At 44.0% G+C, this 27395-nt stretch overlaps 1 protein-coding gene across 1 annotated transcript in view; it reads right to left on the bottom strand.

The window, feature by feature from the left end:
- Positions 1-609: 609 nt before the first annotated feature.
- Positions 610-27395, bottom strand: part of MTHFD1 (methylenetetrahydrofolate dehydrogenase, cyclohydrolase and formyltetrahydrofolate synthetase 1) — a 52629-nt gene continuing 25843 nt past the window's right edge. The window contains exons 15-28 of the mRNA XM_075843771.1: positions 25715-25789; positions 18888-18990; positions 16496-16572; positions 15970-16110; positions 15812-15880; positions 15616-15727; positions 15393-15532; positions 14621-14662; positions 10780-10880; positions 7812-7989; positions 7609-7716; positions 5780-5932; positions 2927-3031; positions 610-1296 (exon numbers count right to left, since the gene is read on the bottom strand). Coding sequence (XP_075699886.1) covers positions 2942-3031; positions 5780-5932; positions 7609-7716; positions 7812-7989; positions 10780-10880; positions 14621-14662; positions 15393-15532; positions 15616-15727; positions 15812-15880; positions 15970-16110; positions 16496-16572; positions 18888-18990; positions 25715-25789 — 1389 coding nt within the window. The 3' untranslated portion in view covers positions 610-1296; positions 2927-2941. The remainder of the gene's footprint in view (positions 1297-2926; positions 3032-5779; positions 5933-7608; positions 7717-7811; positions 7990-10779; positions 10881-14620; positions 14663-15392; positions 15533-15615; positions 15728-15811; positions 15881-15969; positions 16111-16495; positions 16573-18887; positions 18991-25714; positions 25790-27395) is intronic.

Genomic DNA, 27395 nt, shown 5'->3' with positions numbered 1-27395 from the left:
GAAGTGTGCGCGCGGTCAGCATGAGGAGGTGCGGCCGGCGCTGCACTAATGAGCGGCGGTTCAGGCACTGACGACAGAACATGGGGGTGTTTTGCAGCACGCCCACCATGTTCTGTCTCCAGTGCCGCCGCTCATAAGTACAGCGCTGGCCACATCGCATCATCCTGACCGTGCGCACATGTTATCAGGACTCAGGAGCAGGGCTGTGGCTGAATTACACTCCGCAGCCGCGCTCTCATACATTCATGTATTACTATACTGAGCTGTGCGGCCGCGCAGCTCAGTATCGAAATACAGGAAATAGCGGTATCGAACCGTTTAGGGATGCACAGTATCGAAGTTTCGATGCACCGTGCATCCCTAATCATAAGGAGTACGATTTATTTGCTGAAGTCAGAATCCTCATTTCATTTACTGAACCTTACAGAATGACAAATCGAATAGTCCATTATACCTTGAAGATGTACTAGGAATAATCACATATGGTTTACAATTGCAATATTAAAAAAAAAAAAAAAAAAAAAAAAAAGTGTTCATATGACCTTACAATAACACTACATGATAAACATATAAAAGTAAAACCAAAAAAAAAAAAAACACCACACAAACTACTTATGAAATGTTTATTTTTTTTCCTTCTTTCTGACAGATTGGAAATGTTTAAGGGGGGGGGGGGGGAATACACCTACAACACTTTTTACAAAAATGTCCAAGTAAAAGCAATTAAAAGGGTTGTCCCAGTCGCTTTAGAAAAGCCCCCATTACATGTATTTTTTAGAGGGAGAGCCCAGCCCTGTCTAACTCAAGAGGGGGGAGAGCCTGCAGCTTATACACAATGAGAGGATGAGCAAGAGAGGGGAGAGCTCAATGCTGTACGTAAATAGTGCTGTATACAGGCTCTCTGCAAACTGCTGTCTCTCCTGTGTTTCTTACTATGCGAGTCTCCATCCACACTACAAGTTATGTTTCTGAATAAAAAGCTTCTTCCCTACTTCTTTACGGACAAGCAAAGAAGGCATTTTCTATTGGCTGGTGGCAGTGTGTGGAATGGAGCATGTGTGTCCCCAACCCCCCCTCAGTAGGACGACGTGCCCATTAGATTGAACTTCAGGGGGCGCCGTTATGAAGTATAGGGAGTGCTCCAGTTGTGAGACATAAGTTAAATTATAAAACAAATTTGTTTTTAATCCTGAATTATATTGCAACAACATTTAATACTGGGACAACCCCTTTAAGCAGCAGAATTTCAATTGAATCTCATCCATGGCGTCCATGCAGATTATCCAGCATCAAAACCTGGGAAAAGAATAAAAAGATTTCAGTTACAGCTCCGGCTCATACTGCAATGGTTGCAAAACCTTTCAGGAAATATGCGGATTTGGCCTTGAATGGTTTTAAGCAGATTGACTTCTGTGGACATATTTTACAGGAGTAATAATCGATGCACCCAACTTTTAATGGGGTCACAGAGAATAGGAACCAACTGATTAATTTTGTCATTTCTACTAAATAAGACGAACTGTACCAGGTCTAGGACAGCGCTGATACAGCCATTCTGAGAGGTAGCCCGGGGCCTGTGCAGTCAGGGCCCGAAAACTTCCCCTATTCAATCTCACTGATGCAGTTGTAAGCTTTAGGGTATGTTCACACGGCGGGGGTCCGTAACGGCTGAAATTACGGGGATGTTTCAGCCTGAAAACATCCCCGTAATTTCAGCCGTACCGGCATGTGCAGGCGCTTGAACGCCGCGTCAATTACGGCCGTAATTAGCGCTGCTATTCATTGGAGTCAATGAATAGCGGCTCCAATTACGGCCAAAGAAGTGACAGGTCACTTCTTTGACGCGGGCGTCTATTTACGCGCCGTCATTTGACAGCGGCGCGTAAATATACGCCTCGTGTGAACAGACAAACGTCTGCCCATTGCTTTCAATGGGCAGATGTTTGTCAGCGCTATTGAGGCGCTATTTTCAGACGTAATTCGGGGCAAAAACGCCCGAATTACGTCCGTAAATAGGCCGTGTGAACATACCCTTAGGCTACATTCACGCGAACATGGCCAACCTCAGAGGTGAAAACTGCCGGTTTTCACATAGGAGGTGCACCCGTGCGGGACGCGTGATCAAGCATCCTCCATAGACTAGAGCGTATGGAGGGATGCGTAAAAAAACGCAGGAAAAATCGGACATGTCCTATTTTTTCACGGACCCTTCACATGCTCCATGGAAAAACCGGTCGTGTGAACGGCCCCATTGAAATACAAGAGTCCGTGTGACGGCCGTTGTTTTAATGGCCATCACATGGACGAGATAGACGCTCGCCTGAATAAGCCCTTAGGCTGGGGCTCCACATGGACAGGAAGTTGCCAGTGAGTAGTATTACTCTAATTTGCATACAACCACAATGTGGAGTTCTTATGATTGTTGCAATTTGCCTGCCCATGGAAAAATAACTTCTACTGGGGGCCCAAATCTTTAGTACTACCTAAGGATGCCATTAGAATGCAACAAGCAATTGAAGTTGTCATAGTTTCTACAAATCCAAGTCTGCAATTATTGTGGCAAAAAAACAAAAACACACCAAACAACTCTTCATATGTATTATCCTGAACCTGCTCATTAAGGGTCCATTCACATGCTGCGTTCGTTTTTAGATGTGGCTTTTCGATGCGTTACGGAGTGCGTCTTTACCGTGATTTGATGCGTTTTTTGATGAATTTGCAGTAAAAAAAAAAAAAAAAAAAAAAAAAAAAAAAAAAAAAAAAGCAACATCGCATGCGGTTTTAACTAAATTTGTTGTATTTTGTGTTTTTTAAAGATGCGGTTCTAACTGCACGCCTGAATGGGCCCTTAGGAATCTACCTGACCATTGGGTCTCTTTGGAGGACCAGAATCCGGTCAAACACTGGAAGATATTATTTGTAATACCTGTATTGCGTAATTTTAAAACAATCCGTTCACTTGTTCTGTTAGAGGATCCAGATCAATGTCATAGAAGCAGGGTCTGGTCGGCAGACCAGGCATCGTGCTCATCTATAGAAAACAAATACTTTATCAATATTCATCAAGATCAAGGCCACCCCTACTATGTAATAGGATGTTTTATTTCATTTTAAACTGAAGCTCCGCCTTTAGATCTACATTAATTCAGTAAGAAATTAGGAAATTGCATGGTGAGCGATTCACGAATATACATGTAGTACCCGAATCACTCCCTTTATGAGCAAATTTACTTCTTGAACGAGGAGAGCAGCAGCATGGAATTGGCAACCTCGAAAATTACAGGTGCTCCGAAATTCCACCGACTGCGCTAGAAATATTTGATTTCCTTGCTGGTACAGGGAGTAATTCAGGTAACAGATATATATTAGCAAAACGAACGAGGATATGACCCTTGGTAGCTGGCGGGCACAATATACATAAACATAGAAAGGAGAAGCCTGCAACAGCCAACCCTATTTCCCAGCCACCACTAATATATGAAAAGGAGTTACAATTTTATTAGCTACTTATAGCTGGACAGACCACAATTAGGATTTAAAATTATCACCAGCCGAGATCGGACAAACACATGTGTAACCTGATTGACCAGGCATATCTGCATGTAACATAGGATTATGTCTTCCCTATTCAGTTAAATTATCAGTAACCAGTATTACAATAGGTCCGATCAGCGGCAGTGTCTAAAATATGAACAGCTCCCCCGACATGTTTCGCCACTAAGTAGCGTCCTCAGGGGTACACGGGGCTAATGGCGGCGCGGAATAAAGGAGATCCTGATATAGACACGTAAAATGACGTGTCAGAAGGTGTGTCGGGCCAATTGGCCTATGGCAATGAGGGAGACACAGAGGCCTCTCAGCTGTGTTCAGCCAACGAATGAATGACATGATAAGGTGCTCCAATCAGAAAGGGGAGGCGACGCATGCGCATAAGGGTGAAAGAACGACTTAGTGCACTTATCCAGATTCAAGCCGCGAATCGTCTCGTGCCTGCGCAGATGCACAAAACAGTAACTTAGTACCAGAATGGCTCGTTCTAACCAACGATGCATAAGCATCATATATAACGACTCAGTGCACTTATCCAGATTCAAGCCGCAAATCGACTCGCGCCTGCGCAGATGCACAGAACAGTAACTTAGTGCCAGAATGGCTCGTTCTAGTCAACGATGCATTAGCATCATATATATTGAAACCCCTTGTCGTCTCTATAAAAAGGGGCAACACATTAGCAAACATTCATACACCAGCGGTGCCGGCATACAACGGGACAAAATAGAATATATGTCCCCGACATTCAGCTGCTACATTGTAATCCAAATAGCGGACTAGGTTGATAGGCTAAGGGCCACCAAGTATAGTCAGATCAATTCACAGCTAAAAGGTATCTCCAAAAACCCCTCTCAGGGATATGCCATACACATGAAAATCAATCCAGGATCAATAAATACACATATGTAATATATCAGTGACAATAAAGCCGCCTCCACTATGTGGTCAAAGCCATAATTAATGTAGATAGGTGGATCAGTCTAACCTTTGATTAGAAATGATCATATTGTTACATTATTTTGTTATTAGTGTAAGTTCTCCACAAAACTGTAAAGAACGCCTTGGCAGGTAAGTATTGTTCACATTATAAGTAGTTTCTATATGTATATACACCATTCCCAAAGGTCCAAAAGTATGGACAAGAACATCAACGAGAAAAATTCTCGATGTCCAACTGTGGAATTAAAGGAAAGCACTGAAGGTAAAACCCTCATTCAAACCTAATGGAGACATGGTATTAAGTTGGTGAATCCACCTCGCTTCCTCCTGCAGAAGTTTACGGTCCAAATTACCCGCTCTAGGTCCCATTTTAACCTGGGCGATACCCCAAAACTTAAGCAACTTGGGATTACCTCCATGAAATTTAACAATGTGTCTAGAAAGAGCGGTATCCTCATTACAGGTCACCGCACTTATGTGTCTAGACACACGTCTTCTCAGTTCCTGAATGGTTTTACCCACATATAACTTGGGACAGGGGCATTTAGCAACATAGACCACACAAGGCAATCCGCTAATATATAACGAAGGTGAGAATTCACTTTAAAGGCGTTTTCCCAAAATCATAAATTATCGCCTATCAACAGGATTTTCTGAACACTGGGGGCCCCACACTGATGGGGAGAATGGGGATACCGAACTCTCAGGTCCTCTTCACTGCACCACCTGCAGCGAGGAGGAGCTTGAATGGAGTAGCGGATGAGCCTATGCCCGCCGCTTCATTCACGGTCTCGGAGAATGGTGGAAAGAGCTGTTTCCGTCTTTCCCGAGCACCGCTCCTTTCATTGTCATCACTGCGGTCGAGCGGTGAGACTTGGGGAGGGTTTGTGACCCCCTTTTTCACGATCGTTGGCGGGTCCTGTTGATAGACGTTCTATGTGAGCGGTCTTTAGGCTGACGATGAGCGCAGATCACAGCCGAAGAAGAAAAGTGCTCAGCTGAGTGCTTCTGCACCTTCGTTTCAGCAACGATGGGGGTCTCAGCACACGGGTCCCCAGCGATCCAAACTTTTGAGGTCTCTGACATATCAAAAGTTTGATGAAAGTGTCGTTCCTATTTAAACTATAACACAAGTTGTAACTTCAGGATCAGTGCTAGTGAAGCAATGCAATAATTGCTCAACTCTTATGTAGATTATATCTATAAAATATTAGAATGACATCTATTCATCTGGTAACCTTTACTTGCCTAAATCAGGTGCAGGTTTCTACCAGAATTGGTTACTTACCGTTCCAACCAATGGATACAAGAATCCAGCCCCGACACTCGCCCTTATGTCACGGATGGGCAGGACAAAGCCTTTCGGCGCCCCTTTCAGTTCTGGATTATGAGACAAGGACAGATGGGTCTTGGCCATGCAGATTGGCAGATTTGCAAAGCCCTGTATATGGAACAAAGCGTGTAAAACTAGGTAAATCTAATCTCACATAAGAAAAATAGGAAATGATTTGGTCAGTCGCAATAGAGTTGTCTTGGCAACGGCTGAACTTCTAACACGCTGCAAAGAAAAATGTTGAGAATGACTCATTTACCTCCAATGTTGCTTTCAGCTAATGATATAATTATCTCAGTTAATAGTTATTAATTAAGCCAGGGGTCGGCAAACTTTGGTACCAGTGCCACGTGGGCCATGGTTTGCTGGCACGCTTCCCTCTTCCAGCATGTTTTTGGTGCGGAACATAGGGAGAGAGAGCGGCACTGCATTATGTATTTGTCGGCGCTAAACACAGTGAGAGTGCAGCGCTCCATTGTGGGTTTGTCGACGCAGTGTTGTGTGCTTTGTGAGCACAAAATGCAACACCGCTCTCTTCTGGTGTGAAGTGTCACCAAGCTGGGGTTCAGTAGCCGCTCTCGCCACATGCAGTGCGCCCCCCCCCCCCTAGCTGGTGTTCAGTAGCCGCGGTCTCTCCTATGTGCCCTCCATCTGGTGTTGTGGTCTCGCATGCTCCACAGATAGATAATCTTTGCAAAGAATGGGTTACACTGAAATGTAAGTATAATTAACTGATTTTGTTTTACACGAAGTATGTTATATGACTTTCATGTTTGCATGACAAACTGAGTACGTCACCTTAGATTTTTTTTTTTCATTGGTAGGCCATACAAAAAAAAAAAAAAAAGTTTGCCTACCCCTGAGCTATGCTATTTTACATTGTAAATAGAACAGTAGCTTGTCCATTGCAGGATGCTGTAAAGGGTTTATTCACTTTGGGCAATCCCGGTTCATGCGGCAGGTCCCCTGGTGTGTATCGGATTACAGAGGGTCCCATCAATGCTGCCGAGAGACTGAACCATTATGCAACCCCCATTGAAGTCAATGTGTAATGCATAAACACGATAGGTCCTCTGCAGTAACATACTTAGCAGTAGCTTTCCACTGAAGATGTCAAAAGTAGATATAACCCTTTCTGTGCTGGGTCTGTCACACGAGCCACAATGGGTCTGTGATTAGATAACAGGGGTTTCAAATCCTGCAGTACCCCTTTAAGAGGGCTGCTCACTAGTTTTGCATTATTTGAATATCAGTCCCTTGAGAGGACTGATCGGTCTTCCAAATCTTGACCACCGCATGCACATGTCAGAATGAAACGGAGGACAGGCGGATTTACAGCCAGTGCAGACCATGCATTTTTCCAAGCCCTGGCAAGTAGTCTGCAAATAGGTGTGTCTTATGTTAGACAAAGAATTTGCTGCAAACCATTATTCCATAATATCTAGTCTTTATCTGAATCCTTCCCTTCATACATGGCAGTGATCCAACAATAGAGCAGACAATCAATACTAATAATATTAGAAGTCACCCTGCAGTTCTGTGACGTGTGTAAAAATACTTGGCCTGCGGCCTCGGCTTATATACCGTCACGTCTCCTTGGCGACTGCTGACAATCTTATTTACAGCAGAGCGTGCATTATGTCTTGTATATTAGTTAGAGTTAATACAAACAAACTCTCCTGAGATCACTTCTATATAGGTTATAGGTTCGCATATTAAAGCCTCTCTCCAGTGATCAAATATGCCTTGATGTCAGAACTGGGCAATATTGGTATACAACCCACCTGCTTAGTGTAGAGATCGGCCTTTTTCTGAGCCTCGGGGAGCAGTTCTATGTCATCAGCACCATATATCTTCTGGGCAATTATCCTGATCTTATCAGCAATAGGCAACTAGGCAGAAAAAGGAAACGCAATGAGATTCATCTAGTCAACTGCAGTAAGGACACCATATGGATTACTATGAAAGGGTCAGGCCTGTGTGATACCTCCACATCATAGAGGAATTGAAATTGGCTCGGAGCTTGAGACGCATTCTGCACGGCCCGAGCCAGGTCTACTGCTCCTTTTCCACCTTGTGCCCAGTGAGTGCATTTCACAGCATCAAATGCCCCGGATTCCTTAGCCAGACGGCAAACCAGCTCCAGCTCAGCTTGTGTGTCGGTTCTAGAGGCGAAAATTCATTATTAATACCATTTAGTCCAGTCCTGGTATTCATTACACAGAATACTTACAACTTCTGGAGAAGAGATAATTTGCATACTTTTTTCCCCCCAGGTAGCATTGCCTGTAAGGGGGGATTCACACGAGCGTGTATTCGGTCCGTGCGGGCCGCGTGGTTTTCACGCGGCACGCATGGACCAATACAAGTCTATGGGGCAGTACAGACAGTCCGTGCTTTTTGCGCAGCGTTTGTCTGCTGCGCAAAAAGCGCGACAGGTTCAATAACTATGCGTATTTCGCGCATCACGCACCCATTGAAGTCAATGAGTGCGTGAAAACCTCGCAGGTTGCACGGAAGCACTTCCGTGCGAACCGACTGAAACAGCGCACCAGCTGTCAAAAGGATGAATGTAAACAGAAAAGCACCACGTGCTTTTCTGTTCCCGAACATCCAAACGGAGTGTCTTTGCGATGAGCGAAGCCGGACAAGCGAACCGAACTTCACCGGGTTCGGCCGAACTCGTTTTGGCCGAACCCGGCAAAAAAATTATCTGTACGCGACGTCAGGAGATAGTCACTGTCCATGGTGCTGAAAGAGTTAAACTGTTTCAGCACCATGGACAGTGACTTCCGATCCCAATATACATGAACCTGTAGAAAAAAAAACCAAGTTCTGACTTACCGATAACTCCCGGCTTCTTCGTCCAGTCTGACCTCCCGGGATGACAATTCAGTCCAAGTGACAGCTCCAGCCAATCACAGGCCAAGCACAGGCTGCAGCGGTCACATGGACTGGCGCGTCATCCAGGGAGGTGGGGCCCGATGTCGAGAGGCGAGTCACCAAGGACGCGTCACCAAGGCAACGGCCGGGAAGTTCTCGGTAAGTACGAACTTTCTTTTTTTTCAACAGGTTTTTCGATATTGTGTTCGGCATTCACTGTCGAGGGTGCTGAAAGAGTTAGCTCTTTCAGCACCTTGGACAGTGACGGGCGTCGACTAGCCTCATCTCTATGATGGCGGCTGCGCGAAAATCACGCAGCCGCGCATTATACACGGATGACACACGCAGCGGTCAAATGGTTTTTGCGCGCGCAAAACGCTGCGTTGTTTGCGTGCGCAAAAACGCAACGTCCGTCTGTATCTGCGCTAAGAATCCCTACACTAGCTGGATCTCCGCAAGGTCAACCAGCAACCCCAGAGAACTTCCATGCGTCAAATACAGTTATTAATGAACCAATATTTTATAGTAATACGTGCAAACGGATAAGCAATAAGGGTCAAGTCGATTATGGGCTCAGAATCAGGTCCCTAATTTTAATACACATATACAGATATGCACATCCCCCTCTCCACCAAAGCTGGTACACACATTAGCGGTATGACTTTATTTAAAGCGGTTTTCCCACGTGATAGGTGATCGATGTACGACCCCCGTTCCTCCTGACTAAATGATCGCAGTGAGGATTTTGAATGGAGCGGCAGAAGAGCTACTGCTCTATGCAACGTCCATGGGGCCGATGGAGACAGCCGAGTACAATGCTGCCTGCTGATTAATAATTATTAGCAGCTACATCCTTCTTGAGCCCTCTTAGAATACAGGATTTAGCAGGTGATTGGCCGATCACGTCACCCAACGTACTCTGCTAAATCCGATTGGTCAGAGCCCTCACTACAGCTCCAGTCCTTAGACTTATTCAGACACAAACCAACCTTTTAGACTACTTCAAAGTAATAGTTACTGTAAATGGCACAGACAGTAAAAACAGTAATATATAATTTATCTAATTGTGCACAAGAGAATATATCAAACGAATACTGATTACACATAAAAAATTGGTAACGCATACAGGGAGTGCCACCTAAACAACGGAACAGCGCCCCTATAGGTTAAACCAGCTAGTGCTAAAACGTGCAATTGTCCTTGTGATGAAAAGTTTGATGCACCAAAATCAGGACTGTTGGCCAAGTACGGAAAGGATGCCTAGGATCCCTCCAAAACCTTATTTAGGCTTTTTCATGTTATTATGATGTGGGCGGCATGGGGTGGGCAGCATGGGAGTAATGACTGAGAAACATAAGGTTAGGAATCGCTGGGGTGAGAGATGATAGAGCTTTGGCTCAAAAATCCTAGGAGATTTTTGTTAGGGTATGTGCACACGTAGCGTTTTCAGACGTTTTTCGGGCCATAAACGGCCCGAAAAAATCGGAAGCAGAACGCCTACAAACATCTGCCCATTGATTTCAATGGGAAAAACGACAGTGCGGTTTTTACACGGCTGTTCAAAACGGCCACGTCAAAAAAAAAAAATGGCGCAAAAAAGAAGTGCATGTCACTTATTGGTACATTTTTGGAGCCGTTCTTCAGACTATTGAAAAACAGCTCCAAAAACAGGAGCGAAAAACGCAACGGATTAAAAAAAACCAAACAAAACAAAAAAACGGCTGACAATCAGGTGCGGTTTTCCCTTGAAACCAGCTCCGTATGTTCAGACGTTTGAGATTGTGTGTGCACAGACCCTTATACTGATTAGGCTTCATCCAGATGGGTGTATTGTACCCATGTTTAACTATCAATATTGCGGATGTAATACCCGCAACCACCACACGTCTACTGCACCATAGAAATGTATAATACGGAGAGGTCAGTTTAGTAGAACCGCAGGGGGTCCAGATGTTACGTTAGGAATGCAGATACTTAAACATGGGTACAATACGCCAATCTTAATTCGACCTTCATCTCAACAAATCATTTCCATTTGCCCTATAAGAAGATTCAAAACTATTGGTCCTTACTTGAAAGCGTTGACCGCGACGACCACAGGTACGCCAAACATGGTGGCATTCTGGATCTGTTTACGTAGATTACTGCAGCCTTTTTCTAGCAGCTCCAAATTCTAAAAGACAAAAATATTAAATAAAATTATATATAACGTTAACATGGTCTTTTCAATCTTACAATAATTCGTTCATTTACAGCCCAATGAGCGGATATTCACCAAAATAATGTGGGAGCCATTTAGACAAATCTGTGAAGCAGCCTTGTTAGAAGCAAGATATAATCTCCGTAACAATTATTATAATTTTTCTAATCCAATATCAGAAGAAGCTTCCTTCCATCTGTTCCTAGGAAACCCCATGATCAGAAGTTGGAAATAGAAGCCCCTCAACTTGGGCGATATAATCGATCATGAAGATAACCGGTGTGTCTAGAATTCCTTTATTAATAATGCTTAAAAGGAATGTCCAGCACTATTTAAAAGGGTCTGCTTTTTCAGAAACAGCGCCACTCTTGTTCATAGACTGTGTCTGGTATTGCAGCTCCACACCATTCACTTGAATACATAGGAGCTGCAATACAAAACACTGCCCATGGACAATTCCCACGAAAGGCCATAAATGTCTGATAAGTGGGAGTCCCACCTCTGAAGCCCCCACCTATAAGGAGAATGGGAGTCCTCTGACCTAATTCCACCAGTAGAGATAACCAAGCAGAGGCTGAACGGAGAGGTGGCTTGCTTGTCTATTATTGTAGGTGTGAGCCCGGATACAGTGGCTGCCTTGACTTGTAAAAGACGTCTGGTCCCCTAACTCTGCAGTAAATGGGGGCACACAGGTGGATATTCCATAAAAGGTCTAATCCCCTTTAATCACTGTACAGTAAAATTCCTTTAATCTGCCATTATTTAAAGCTCTAGATTAACAAAGGTTCTGGATTATTGCTCCAGGAGATTTTTTTTTAAATTTGATTTATAAGATTTAGATACAAACTAAAAGGCTAAGTCGCCAAACAATTCAGCACGGATAATCAAGCATCATACATCTCTACATTTCAGACATAGTCTACATTGTATAAATCTGAAATAAGCAGAACACAATAGCGTCAACATGTATCTGCCCAGTCACTCAGTCAGTAGTATCAGAAATAGCACACCAGGAGGCCCATATCTTGTCAAACTTATTAGGACATTTACTAGGTTGGTAAAGAACTTTTTCATATGTTAGTACACCATTTACTAAAGACTTCCACTGGATCAGAGTAGGTACCACAGGCGCCATCCCCCTCTGCGCGATGGCCTTTCTGGCCATAAACAGTCTCATGAAAAAGATTTTTTGAGGATTTGAGTAGGAGTCATCATTAGTCAGGCCAAAAAGTCAAAATAGCGGGTCCTGAGGAACAGGGCGCCCCCCCCGCATCGAGAGATCAGACAAAACCTCACCCCTTAAGGATACAATATATGACCATGTCCAAATCATATGCCAAAAATCAGTGGCCTCCTGGTGACATCTCAGTGGACGGGATCACTCCCATTCCGTGCAATCGAGTCGGTGTCCAATAAGCACGATGAGTGGTATATAGCTGCGTGAGCCTGTTATTAGCTGCCAGTGAGACCAGAAAAGACAACAGATTCTCCCAATCCTCATCAGACAGGAGGGGGAAGAACCCCCAGCCAACCCGCTTTAGCAGATGGGACACGTTTGGAGCATGTTTTTTGCGCCAGAGATGAATACAGGACATTCGCCCATGTCTACCGCCAGCAGAAAACATATCAATGATGTCAAGTGTTTGCAGAGTAGGATGAGGATACCCTGGAAATTGCACCATGAGGGCGTATCGGAGCTGTAGATACCTGTAGAAGGACCGGGGGAAATTTCATATTTATGTTGCAATTGCTCAAAAGTTAACCATAAATCTCCCTCTATGAAATGTGTGATGTGGGTAACACCGAGGCCCTCCCAGAATGCAGCACCGTTAAGCTGATACAGCTCACGAAGCATAGGGTTGTGCCACAAGGGCCAAGATACAAGGGGTCCCGTAATATCACACTTCTTAAGCGTGATCCACACCTGTCGCCACTCGGTGCAGTGGAGTCCATATGAGCCCCCCCCTCAAGGTATACGAGCAGGTCTGGAGAAGTATTTTAAACTACAAGTATGCTATTACAGCTTTGTATTACTAAGAGACAGGTTTCTGCATTTGGTTTTACGACCTTCCATGTTATTTTGAAGTTCCGTGTTTAAAACAAGTGTCAAATTATCAGAATTTCTGATCTTAGATGACAGATTAAATGAATTGTACTATAGAACAGTTAGACTGCTTTCTAATATACTGTGTGTTTCAACTTCTAACCATTTTTGAGATCTATTGCTTGCTGTCAGTGAATGGAAATACTCAACATGTACATTCAAAAGGCTATGAATTGTTCCCGACTTATACACAATAACGTAGCTCCAGCAGAGCCGGATTTCATCACACAGCAGCACATTGTGCGACACTTATGTATGTGTGAAGGGTAGGCGCCAAGTTTCCCAAGTGCTGTAAAACGGTATTATATAAATACAGAATATAACTCAGTCTCTTGTGCGGGTGCAGATTAATTTCTGCTCATTACAAGGTCGCCCCGCTATCACAGGCAGCTGTCAGTGAAGGACACCGATGAGAAAATTGTCAAGGAAGCATCAGAGACACAAACATCTATTTAACCGCTTGTGTAGGAGGAGAAGTGAAGATTATAGGACAGTGACCTGAAAGCCATTCATACAATATTCTGCCTAGTCTCACACACTACCTGGTATCAAAGGCAGTTTTATAAAAAAAAAATATAATAATTAGTACAACAAAAAGCAGCATTCATATTTCTGCCGGTTGCTATTGGAAACAGTCAACAGATTGGTAACAGACACACCCCAAACATCTTTGCTAAACTCCTATAATACATTACTGTGTTGCACTGCATTTTTTTTTTTTTTTTTACTGCTTGAGATTACTATGCTGGTGGAAAAAACGACACTTCCCAGATTACATATTCCCCAGAGCAAGGTCTGTATAGACACTGAACAAGCAGGAAGCGATGGGAAAATTGAGCTCAGCAACCAGGAGTATTGTGAATACAGCTCTGGACTATGCTGAAAATCAGGATCGGTTGAAGATCAGCGCTAATAACGTATTTAACTGAAGAACAGAGTAATCATAGAAAGAACACACTGATTGACCCTATGGAAAAGTTTAAATAAATCCCTAGCAACCAGTCTGCCTTAAATAACTCTGGCACTATACGGACAGGAAAGTAGAGGGGGGGAAAAAAAAAAAAAAAAAAGGAAGCAGCTAGACCACAACCAACCATGCCATTGACTGTCCCCGCCTGCACTATTAATCAGATTTTCATAAAAAAATACACAGGTATAAAATTTCTGTAAAAATGTGACATTTATGCAGAGAGTCGGAAATAAAGCTACCATACTGCCAAGATCTTATACTGTATTTGGAACCCCTGATAGAAAAAAAATAAAAATAATTCATAAAAGAATGGCGGACATGGCTGAATGTTTTCTTCTGGGGCTCCTATTAAAAGCAATTCAAATGGTTCCGATTAGAAAATGTAAATATCCAAAAGGCCCTGATAAAGTGGTCGTCTCCAGACGCCCGGGTTCTGATAAGTGGCGTTCAGCATGAATCAGGAGATTGTAACGGAATGATTATTACTTTTCACAGAACATAGATCAGAATAAAGCTCTCGTTTCAGGGCAAACAAAACCGCAGCGGGAAAGCGTTTCAATGTGGAACACGAGCAAATGACAATCTCTCGCTGGTCTATTTATAGGGCATCAATAGAAAAACATCCACTTATAGGCTCACCTCTTCTGTATACTCTTTTGGCAATGGCACTCCAGCAGTAACCTGGGAGAGGGAAAAAAAAAAGATCCTTTGAACACCAAGTATATTTAGTAGCAGCCAGTATATTCCTTCCAATGCTCCAAATACATTTCTTAGACATAAAATTGGCCATATTTACTGAATTTGTTATGCAAGATCACGATGGTTCGATTATTTGTGTCAGATGTGGCAATTAAAAGGCATTTACACGTATTGTTTGTCTGCATAGGAGCTGTATACACAATACGATGGGATATTTTTTTTTAATGAAGACTGATTGAAAAGTTGCTTCATTTGTTTTTATTTTAGATTCTTCAGAGCAATAAAAAACGATTGCCAAAGTGCACACAGCGGTTTTGAAAGCACCCGTCACCTCTCCTGACATGTCTGTTTTAGTAAATACTTCATATCAAACAATAATTCTGGAGCATCTTTTCTTAAAATGCTGTATTATGCCATTCCTCTGTTATTCCGCCTAGAACTTTGTGAATAAATTGACAATTGGGTGTCCCTACGCAGACGGACTGTCCAAGTAGTGCAGACAGAGTAATACTGTAGTAATACTTTGACAAGGGGAATGGTAAGGCCCAGACATTGATTTATTTATACATTTCTAGGAGGAATAACAGAGGAACGGCACAACGCAGAGTTCAAAGAAAAGATGTTCCAAAATTGTCATTTAGTGGGGAATACAAGTATTTACTAAAAAACACGCCAGGAGAGGTCATAGGTCCGCTTTAAAAAGAACACTCACCGTTGGGCCTCCCCCATGCATCTTAAGTGCCCGCACCGTAGCTACCAGAACCACCACATGAGGACGCAAACCAGAATATCTGCATTTGATATGGAAAAACTTTTCCATTCCAATATCAGCTCCAAATCCGGCCTCAGTCACTGCAAAACAATATGATATTAGCAGCGTTAGGACTTCTACATAGGCAGACCATCTGCCAAATTTCCAGGAAATAGATATTTACCAACAAATCCTTCCGGTCCAACCAACTTTAGCGCAATTTTATCAGCCAGAATAGAGGAGTTTCCATGGGCAATGTTGGCAAAAGGTCCGGCGTGAACAAACACTGGATTTCCCTGTAAAACATATAAAATCTTTGTATTATAAGAGTTTTAGACCCAAAGAACAGGGGTCAACCTGAAATATCGGACAACGCTTACCTCCAATGTCTGCATCAGATTAGGTTTTATTGCATCTTTCATCAAGACCGCCAGCGCACCACTTACACCCTGAGAAAACAGGAATCAAGGGTCATCGGTTTCTGTAAAATTCTACACATTCGATTGTTGCCCCCCCCCCCCCCCTAAAAAGGTCTTACCAAGTCTTCTGTGGTGACAGGAACTCCTTGTTTGCTAGTAGCCACCACCATCTTGCCCAGCCGTTTCCTCATGTCATCTAGACCATCAGTGAGAGCCAAGACGGCCATGATTTCACTCGCAACGGAGATGTCAAACTGGGTCTGCGTCACACAAAAGCAGTAGCACAGGACAAGCTTAGGAACTGCCAATGATAGGGGGTTCGCGGTCTGCTTGGCGGTCTGATCAAATAGAAGATATCACACTTCATACTTGCAACAGTCCCGATTTTCGCAGGACTGTCTAGGTAGAACGGGGCTCAAATGTCCCACGACTTGGGATTCAAAGGTTGGTAAGTGTGATGGTTCATTTTAGCAGAGCACAAAAAAATATTGTGGCAAACAACAATGTTGCAGACTTCTGGGCAGATGGCTAACGTGGGGTAAAAACTAAGGACCCCCCCCCTCCCAACATATGACAAAATGAGCAAAGCCTGGACAGTAACCTGTATGTTAAGACATTTACATTACTTATTTTAGCATATATTACCGTCCTAGAGAAACCCTTCTCTGTTGGAGACTGGCCAATAGTTATCTTACGAAGGAATCGATCATTTGTGTCCATTACTAGAAAAAAATAAAATGCAGAAATGTCGGAATTTTCATTATTAGTAACTATATTTCAAAAACGTGCACGCCATTAGAAAACATAGGATAATAGAATCGTACGCGCACCCAGCACGCCATTATTATTGTCACTATGTAATTCTTTGCCAAATTCAGTAATTACCCAAGGTTAGTCCCCTTACTCACCCCCTCCACTTCATAAAGTCTCACTAGAGGAGGGGTGGGGTGGCTACTTAATTAAAAGACTTAGGCTATGTTCACACAGAGTATTTTGGGGGAGGAATATCTGCCTCAAAATTCCGTTTGGAACTTTGAGGCAGATATTCCTCTCCCTGCACGCCGATTTTCTCGGCGATTATCGCGCCGTTTTTCGCCCGCGGCCATTGAGCGCCGCGGGCATAAAACAGCGAGAAATACGCTTTCTCCTGCCTCCCATTGAAGTCAATGGGAGGTCAGAGGCGGAAGCGCCCGAAGATAGGGCATGTCGCTTTTTCCCGCGAGGCAGTTTTACTGCTCGCGGGAAAAAGACGCCGACGCCTCCCACTGAAATCAATGGGAGGCGTTCTCGGGCCGTTTTTGCCGAGTTTTGCGACGCGGTTTCCACGTCAAAAAACTCGGCAAAATACCCCGTGTGAACATAGCCTAACATTGGGTTTTTGCCATGGTGTCGCATCAAAGTCTACATCTGTAGGTATGATAAATGTGAGGTTATAGATGGTGTCAAAAGCTGCCATTATTTTGTCCATTTCATCCGACAGGTAGGCGGTCTCAAAAAAACAAAAAAAAAAAAAAAGCTTACATGTGAGACCACCAGGGCTATATGTTCACCAATATGCACTAGAATTTCATTAATCCGTCACCTGGTGGCCCAGAAAAACGTGACAAACATAGTTCCATGCCCGATTAGCAGATAAGTTACCGGATATTACACATTGGTTGAGTGTCTTCTGGACTCCATACCAGGGGCCTTGACTATTACTTAGGCCTCATGCACACGGCCGTGGCTGTAATCGCAGTCCGTGACTACGGGCACAGCCGGCGACAGCCACCCGCATTTTCGGCCCGTGCTCCCATATAAAAGCATAGGAGCACGGTCCCTAAAAAAAAAACAAATAAAAAAAAAACAAAAAAACGCAAGAGAGGACGTGTCCTTTCTTTTGCGGAAGCTTTCTACGGCCTGGACACCTTCCCGCAAATATACGGGAAGGTGTCCATGGTCAATAGAAATGAATAGGTCCTTAATTGTGAACGGTAATTACGGTGGACGATTACGGACTAAATCCATGGTTGTGTGCATGGGGCATTAGTATGGGGCTTCAGAAGACTAGACCGTCCTATATCACGAAGGCCCGGCCATCCCAAAGAATCCACTTGTAAGTATTTCTAAGTGTGTAGATGTAAAACATATGTATATGTACAGAATTCCAATAGTCCTAGGGATGCCGGATTATCAGAATTGTACCGTACCTATACTTTCTATTTTCATGTACATTAAGTATCAAGGATGCACTGAACGGATACTGAAGAATCCAGAACTGCCGACATCCATCTGACCTTGTAATTCGTTTCTTATTTGGCAAATGTTCTGCTCGTTGCATTAAATAGGACATTTGCTTCTTTAAGAAAAACCCTGCTACTACTATTTAGAATGCCAGAAATCCAAGTCGCCGGGTAAAATAGCAAAGACAGAACGCCAATGCGGCCATCTGCTTACCACCCCGGCCATTTCACACTGAATCTAATCACTGACTGGCAGCGGTCATTCACTCTGTCAGAAGTAACGGCCCGTGTACCACAGCGACAGATATAACCCAAAAACCTGTTCCTATAAATCATTACTTTCTGTAAGGAAAATCACACACACACATTACAAATATCACCAAAATTAGACTGCGGGGAGCGTCCAGTGCACTTGGCCGAAGACATCATCTCATTCCTATGCGGAAAAGTCAATTTATGAGATCTCAAGGAAAATACAAACCAGCGAGAACTAGACTGGTGGCACTGAAGCGGTGGGGGATTTACCCCTTTTTCTGCCAGGGGTTCTCTGACAATTTTTACACCTTTGACAAAATTGCATGAAGGCGCCCAGGAGTACAAAATGCGAAGTAATATGCCAGGTGTTTACGTTCAGAAAATAAAAGGGTATGGGAAATTAATTTGATTTTGAAATTGTCCAGAAAATTCTAGGCAGCGAAAGGGTTAACACCCATAAAGCCCCTTTAAGCAACCCTCTAAAACTACGTTTAAAGGATCCCACATTTTAGATTATTCAAGCTGCAATTATTTGATGATGTCCTCCATCACCCACGTACCTCTCTGCCACGTTATAGAGTCTGGGTCGATATCAAGCCTTACAAACTTGGTGATTTCTTCTTCCTTCAGAGCTGCGGGGTCTGTTTTCTCGATGCCCAGTCTCTGTACAAATGAAGTTACAGCAGAAAACTAAAATCATTCGGTTTCTGGATTAGATTACCCATTACACCAAGTCAGTACATATTGTTTCACTTAGGTGATGACGGGATGTGCCATAAACAGCAATGGCCTTATTCCATGACAAGCAACCTGCTTCTTACAGGGTCTGTACAGGATTAGAACAACAGCGCCACACCTGCCTACTGGTAGTGTGTGGTACTGAAGATCAGTCTTCACTTCAAAAAGGAGCCAAGTAGCATTAATGGACACAACCCATGGACAGACGTGGCACTATTTCTGGAAGAAAGCAGTTATGTCAATCCTAAGACAACTCCTCCGAATGGGTTATGAATACAATGCAGCATAACCTTGAAGAGGTTGTCCAAGAATCGACAATTATCACCTATCCACAGTATAAGTGCCTGATTGCTGGGGGTCCCACCGCTGGGATGCCCACCGATCTCAAGAACAGGGGTCCTGAACACACAGATCCTCCACACAGCACACCCCAGTCTGGAGGAGCTTGAATAGAGCGCCGGCCGCTCCATTAAATGTATATGGGACTGAGTACAGCGCATGGCTGTTTGTCAGTCATTCCCATAGACTTTGTATGGAGCGGCAGCAGGCATGCTCGACCTCCGCTCAATTTAATGTCCTCTTCACCGCGGTCGAGCAGTAAAGAGGAACAAAGGTTTTGGGAACCATGTTCTTGCGATTGGTGAGGGTTCCAGCGATCAGGCAATTATCACTTATCCTGTGGATTGGTAATAATTTAGGATACGGAGAATACCCCTTTAAAGGCTATGTACACCTTCAAAAGCGATTTAAAAAATAAATAATTTCGTTTGTTTGGTGCAGTTTTCGAATTATTTTTTATTAAAAATTCGTTTGAGATACAGCTGCCTTGTATCCTGTATACAGAGCAGCTGTATCTAGTGCTAAATCCTGTATCCGCCAAGTTGACGGAACAAACGGGTTCAGTGTCGGCGGGTCATCGAGCGGTTACCCATCACATCTAAGTTCATAACTTAGATGTAAGATTGCAGGTGGATCCTGCTGGTTAGAGACACGCAGGACCCGCTGACACTGACGGATTCCGGGTTTAGAGCACGATACAGCTGCTCTGTATACAGGAGACAAAGCAGCTGTATCTGAAAACGTAAAAATAATTTTTAATAAAAATTAGAAAGTTAAACCAAACACACTGATAGACATTATGGGGGAAACAAAAGAAGTCATCCGATAACTACAGATCTTCTAAACACTATTAAACAGGCCAAACCGACTTCTGGTTGGGAAGACATTTCATGGTTCTCGGACCACCGCTGGCAGAGAAAGGGTCAAATCTTAAAAATCACAAGAAGATTTTCTGACATGCTGGTCACGCACTTGACCAGTTAATATATTCCCCAAACATGTTATGACCCAATTATTGCAATGGGACAAAGTCTAGCACTGTAAATGGACAGCTATAAAGTAAAGGATCCCCTTTATACAGTGACCTGTCAGAAGACGTCAGTGGAGGGCTTTGCCTTCTGGCACCGATCAAATTGCTATAATGAAAGGGGCCCCGACCCTGAGCATTGTACCCCTTTAAAATCTGAGTCAGAAGATGAAGGTGAACCTTTCCTTTAAAAAGGATCTGTCAGCACTCCTGACACGTCTGTTTTAGCAAATAACAATTCTGGAGAATCTTTTCTTAGAACTTTACACTGTGCCGTTCCTCTGTTATTCTGCCTGGAAATTATGAATACATTGAAAACTGGGGGTTGCTATTCCCCTTGTTAATGTAACATATGCACGGACTGGACAGCGGACGAGAACCAGCCCCACTATCAAGAGGAAATGTAACGCCCAGTTGTCTATTTATTCATAAAGTTCCAGGAGGAATAAACAGAGGAACGGTACAACGCAGAGACAAAACGTGCAAGAATTATTAATTCAATGGGGAATGCAAGAATTTACTAAAACAGACATGTCAGGAGACCTGACAGGTCCTCTTTAAAAGGGAAGGTTCACCGACAAAGTCTCTGGGTCAGAAAAAGGGGCAGAATGATTTGGGTTAGAAGCAACTTTTCAGAATATATTAGATTAAAATCTTAAAGATGTCTACAGGAAGGAGATTCAAAATCAATGAGAATGCCCTTAGAATCCATATTCGTGCATATAGAGGTCATAGAGGGGGGTCCGCCAGTAATAACCCCTCTAGTGCCAGAATGGAGAACCGATGGAAGCAACTTTCAAGACCCCCACTCTGACGTACTCAAGCCATCCATGTATTACATTATTGGCCGTACATCTGAATGGATGACATGTGACCCTTTAACAATGTGAAGAACGCCATAATGAACAATTACAATAGCAGTTTTTTTTAAGCTTTCCTTTAGGCAAATCCCAGTATAACCCGAAACTTAGCTCTAAAAAGAGAAAAGCTTATTATACAAGGGAACCTTGCTTTATTGCATTAGATAGACGGACACGAGCCAGACCGACGGACACGAGCCAGACCGACGGACACGAGCCAGACCGACGGACACGAGCCAGACCGACGGACACGAGCCAGACCGACGGACACGAGCCAGACCGACGGACACGAGCCAGACCGACGGACACGAGCCAGACCGACGGACACGAGCCAGACCGACGGACACGAGCCAGACCGACGGACACGAGCCAGACCGACGGACACGAGCCAGACCGACGGACACGAGCCAGACCGACGGACACGAGCCAGACCGACGGACACGAGCCAGACCGACGGACACGAGCCAGACCGACGGACACGAGCCAGACCGACGGACACGAGCCAGACCGACGGACACGAGCCAGACCGACGGACACGAGCCAGACCGACGGACACGAGCCAGACCGACGGACACGAGCCAGACCGACGGACACGAGCCAGACCGACGGACACGAGCCAGACCGACGGACACGAGCCAGACCGACGGACACGAGCCAGACCGACGGACACGAGCCAGACCGACGGACACGAGCCAGACCGACGGACACGAGCCAGACCGACGGACACGAGCCAGACCGACGGACACGAGCCAGACCGACGGACACGAGCCAGACCGACGGACACGAGCCAGACCGACGGACACGAGCCAGACCGACGGACACGAGCCAGACCGACGGACACGAGCCAGACCGACGGACACGAGCCAGACCGACGGACACGAGCCAGACCGACGGACACGAGCCAGACCGACGGACACGAGCCAGACCGACGGACACGAGCCAGACCGACGGACACGAGCCAGACCGACGGACACGAGCCAGACCGACGGACACGAGCGATATCGATAGAGATAGATATATATGATAGATAGCAAACTGACAACTAGAAATACCTCTATATTACAAGAGCTTTTACATTCATCTACAAACTATTAGTCATTGCAGTTGCTGATATTTTAATAAATGAAACACTAGGAAATCTCTACATATGGGGGATATAAGTATTCTTATGTTGCTATGGAGACATTTCCAAAATAGGATATCATTTGTCTGTACAGGTTGTTCGCTGAGCCGGTGCAGGATTTGCGCGTCTCTAGGCAGGGAAATTGTTTTGTATTGCAAACTACTGAGGAGCACAGAACTCCCCCATAACATTATCCCACGCCGGGGGCTTGCAGGAGGAGACATGCCCTTTATAAATCTATTTTTGCCAATATTAATGAGCAGAGAAGATCCGGGTCAGTCATTTCTACAATATTGCTATTCTCTGCGCGATATCGGACACAGATGACCTACCAAGACAACTCGATAGGCTCCGATGTGCCAGATTAATGGAATTTTACTATAGACCCAGGTCATCTTCCGTAGGACTTCTACCTCCTTTACATAGGATGATCACATCCATCAATTAAAGGGCTATCCATGAGCCCCGCACAGACCGTGGATATAAATGCTTACTGCTTATTTTCTGTGCCCGCCAACAAGTCTAAGCAGCACTGCCATATCTGGGAGGAACGTACAACACAGTTCATCCAGAGCTTCCCTAATCATAAATATAATGACCAACACAGGCAGAGCAGTAGAAGAAATAAAATTTGTGTGTGAATTAAGAGCAATACAGATGTAACATGCCATTCAGGGTCAGTAGGAAGCTGGGTGACCCTATGGGCACAATAGGGGCTCAACCGTATGGTAAACCAAGAGAACTCTATTAATCTAAAACTTCACGCAAGACGACAACTCCAAGATTTAAAGGGGTTGTGCCACAAAACACAAGTATCCCCTATTCACAGGATAGGGGATACATGTGTGATCGTGGGTGTCCGACCGCTGGAACCCCGAGCGATAAGCAGAACGGGGAACAGAAAGTCCCCCATGAGAAGCTTAGGACTTCTGGGTTCTGTATCCAGCTTGTGTCCCCGGCAGCTCCATAGAAATTAATGGAGCACCGGTCACGCATGCGCACAAGCACGACCGGTCACGCATGCGCACAAGCACGACCGGCGCGCCATTCATTTCTATCGAACTTCTGGACACAGAACCCGGAAATTCCAAGCTTCTCATAGGGGACTTTCGGTTCCCCGTTCTCCTTATCGCTGGGGGTCCCTTGGATATGGCAGATGCCAGCCATTTGAAGTAAAGTTGCCGCATTACTGTGACTCGCATGCAACTTCGACGAAAGTTGCGACCATGACAAAGAAAATCTGAAGTTGTTGGATTATTCGCAGCTTTCTTTCACATAGGGAAACATTGAAATCGCCCGGATGTCTTGGTAACACTACAGACCAACGAAAAGGCAAAGCAAACTGGATATAAAGCAACTGAAATCCTCACAATTATAAGGCCTAATTGACACGAGCGTGTTCGGTCCGTGATATACAGTACGTATGTCGGCCACATTTCCCGGACCGAACGCACTGCAGGGTGCCGGGCTCATAGCATCATAGTTATCTATGACGATAGGTGTCACTGCCTCGCTGCGGAAAAACTGTGCCGTACTGTAATCATGTTTTCAGTACGGGACCGTATTCCTGCGGGGAGGCAGGGACTCCTAGCGTCATACATAACTATGATGCTAGGAGCCCGGCTCCCTGCAGTGTGTTCGGTCCGGGAAATGCGGCCGACTCACGGACCGTATATTACGGACCGAACACGCTCGTGTGAATTAGGCCTAAGGGACATTTTTCAGACAGGTTTTAAAATGTTTTTTTTTTTTTTTAACTGTATTGAAAAAAACTTTACGTACAATTTGTCTTTGTTACGATTAAACTATGTACGTGGTGGTAATCGGAGTCAATGATAAGTCCCTGTGATCAGCGGAGAATGTATGCGTCATGTCTAGAAGCGGGAGGAAAAAAACCAAAACCCAAACCTCGAGCAGTTGCCCATAGCAACCCATCGAACTTCAGCTTTTCAAATTCCCCGGTACAAGTCAGGAAATTAAAGTAATTTGACTGGTTGCTACGACTAACTGCTCCACTCTTTGGCGTTGGTGTCTCAAGACAAGGCGGTGTTGTGGCTTTGTGCCTTTTGTGAAACTACAACCCCCAACATGCCCTTAAAACAATAGAAAACCCATTAGTTATAGACCACAGCTCTATTGTATTAAGTTGCAGAACATTTTAGAGTTAAATAAAAAGGTATACGTGTTCTAGAGGCCGGGGTAGGGATTACATATCTCACATCTCCTACACTCATGGCAATTACTACCTGCAAAGAACAGATTTATTCCCTCCGATGTGTAAACCACTATTCTTAGCCGTTCCTCATTACTATGCAAAGCTACAAAACACACGGTTACTAATCCAACGCAAGTATTACTAGAAAATTGGAACATATTGAATAAAATTATGCCAAAAAGCAGGTTCCTAGAAAGGCAAATGACAACACACACTGCTCAGAAATAGCAAAAGTGCGAAGAACGAGCTTCCAAAGGGAAAATAGTAAGAATTGGCATCATTTTATTATAAAAACGTATGCAGCAATCTGAACACACTAGTGGGGGTGATGCATCAAAACCGGCGTTGTCCAAATTAACCAATCAGATTCAAACTCATTTTCCAGAAACATTTACACTAGAACCGGATTAGTTGCTATGGACAAGTCCTTTACTTTTCCGTTACGCTGGTTTTGATAAATCTCTCCCAATGCTGCTTAAGCGGGGAATAGACGGGAACATTTATTTCCCTAGATCCATCCAGCCTTCTAACATTTTTCACTATCTAGACGACGGTCAGTAAAGGGGTCTGATCTGTGCACCACCACCCAAATTAAACATTTCTAAAAAAGGACCGGTCAACTAACCCGACACGTCTGATTTAGTAAAAACTTGTAATCCCCATGAAATAACAATTCTGAAGCGTCTTTTCTTAGAACTCTGTTGTGCTGTTCCTGTTATTCCTCCTAGAATGTTATGAATGAATTGACCACTAGGTGTAAACATTCCCCTTGTCAAAGGGGCGTGTCCCTATACAGTCTGTCAGCACTGATTGGACATGGTCAGTCTGTGTAGGGACACACCCCGAACTGGTAACACCCACTAGTCAATGTATTCATACATTTCTAGGAGGAATAACAGAGGAACGGCACAATGTAGAGTTCTTAGAAAAGATGCTCCAGAATTGTTATTTCATGGGGGAATACAAGTATTTACTAAAACAGAAATGTCAGGAGAGGCGACCAGTCCTCTTTGAAGAATAAAAATATCCTTTTAAAGCTGCAAAAAAAGTCTACCATTATGTCCCTTAAGAAGCGGCCAACTCACCTTAAGCCTTCTGATCTGAATATCTGAAAATTTGCGCACTCCATTACTGGAAGGGACAAGACGGTTGTACAGAGCCTGGGGGGATAATATTTTGTTAGAAGGAAAGGTCACTAGTTCAAGTTCCTGCAAAGTCAAATCAAAGGATCAGGGCTGGAAACATATTAGAGCTAAAGCCCCATGCACACGACCGTAGATTTAGTCCGGAATTACGGACCAAATTAATTAATTTTCTATGGCCGACGGACAACTTCCCGTATATTTACGGAAAGTTGTCCGTGCCATAGAAAGGCTACACAAGAGATAGGACATGTCCTATTTTTGGCTTTTTACGGACCGTGCTCCCATACTTTATATGGGAGCACGGCCCACAAATGCGGGTAGTTGTTCACAGGCGTCAGTGGCCAGCTGTTCCCGTAATCATGCACCTTGATTACGGGCACGGTTGTGTGCAGGGGGCCTTACCTTTTTTAGCTCTGTTTTTTTTTTTATGTTTTTCCTTTATTTTTTACTACAAATAAAAATAAGTTCTGAAATTAGTAGTTTCAAATTGCAAACAGTCAACAAACTTGTTGTCAGACACGCCCCCTAACAGTTCGCTAATCTCCTATAATGTAGTGGTGCAATTAGCTTTTCCTACGTCACATTACTGTATATTGCCTGGTGTAAAAGGTGACACTTTCAAGAATAAAAATAGCGCAAGACCTGTGCTTTCATTGAGCCAGCAAGGAATGCTGGGAGATTTCCGTTCTGAAGCATTGTGAACGCAGATCTGAATTATAATAGACTGTAACTCAGGATCAGTAACAAGATAAAATAATGCAATGTATTTACAAAGTCACTCAACTGTGCACGTATATATTATTTCTATTTACACTGATCACCCATAAAAATAAAAAACACCTGCCTACTATTGTGTAGGTTTCCCTCGTGCCACCAAAACAGCGCAGATCTGTTGAAGCATGGACACCACAAGACCACTGAAGGAGTCCTAAAAAGGTATCGGGCACCTGTCTGTATGTGGTATAGCAGCTCCGTTCCCTTGAATGGAGATGTGCTGCAATACCAAACATCTCATGGACAGGTGTGGCGCTGTTTTTGGATGAAAACATCCATGTTTTTCTAACCCTATGTCAACCTTTGAATGGCATTTGTTTTTAATGAAAAGGTGATTGGGTGCAACTTTACAAATAGTTTTTATTAAAAACAATTTATAAACGAAAGATCAGATGAAGGAGCAAACGTTCGTTCCTCGGCTGATCGTATCGTCTATGCAGCACAAAATATTATAACAGGAGGACGTGATGCAGACATGATGGAAATGCACAGGGACAAGCGATCGTCCCCATACCTTACTGATCATAGCTCCTTGTGAAAGGCAAAAATGAGCGCCGATCAGAGAGGCGTCTCGTTGACAGGCACTTTTTTTTTAAGGCCGTAATTGGCCGGTGTAATAGGACCATTAGCTGTTGCACAATTCTTTAGGAAGTAATTGGTTTAAAGGGACACATCCATCAGAAGGGATTATTTTTTTTTTTTAAACTCCATATTCATGAAAAACTATTTTTTTACGGTTTTTATTTTAGCTGTCAATGCAATTAAAAATGATACACAATATTGTACTTCTTTAGGGCCATTCACAAAGGGTTAAAACAACTGAATGGTAGGGCCGACTATTGTCAGT

Source organism: Rhinoderma darwinii, chromosome 12 (assembly GCF_050947455.1).
Source record: "Rhinoderma darwinii isolate aRhiDar2 chromosome 12, aRhiDar2.hap1, whole genome shotgun sequence".
Lineage (NCBI taxonomy): Eukaryota > Metazoa > Chordata > Amphibia > Anura > Rhinodermatidae > Rhinoderma > Rhinoderma darwinii.
This window is presented reverse-complemented; position numbering and strand designations above follow the sequence as displayed.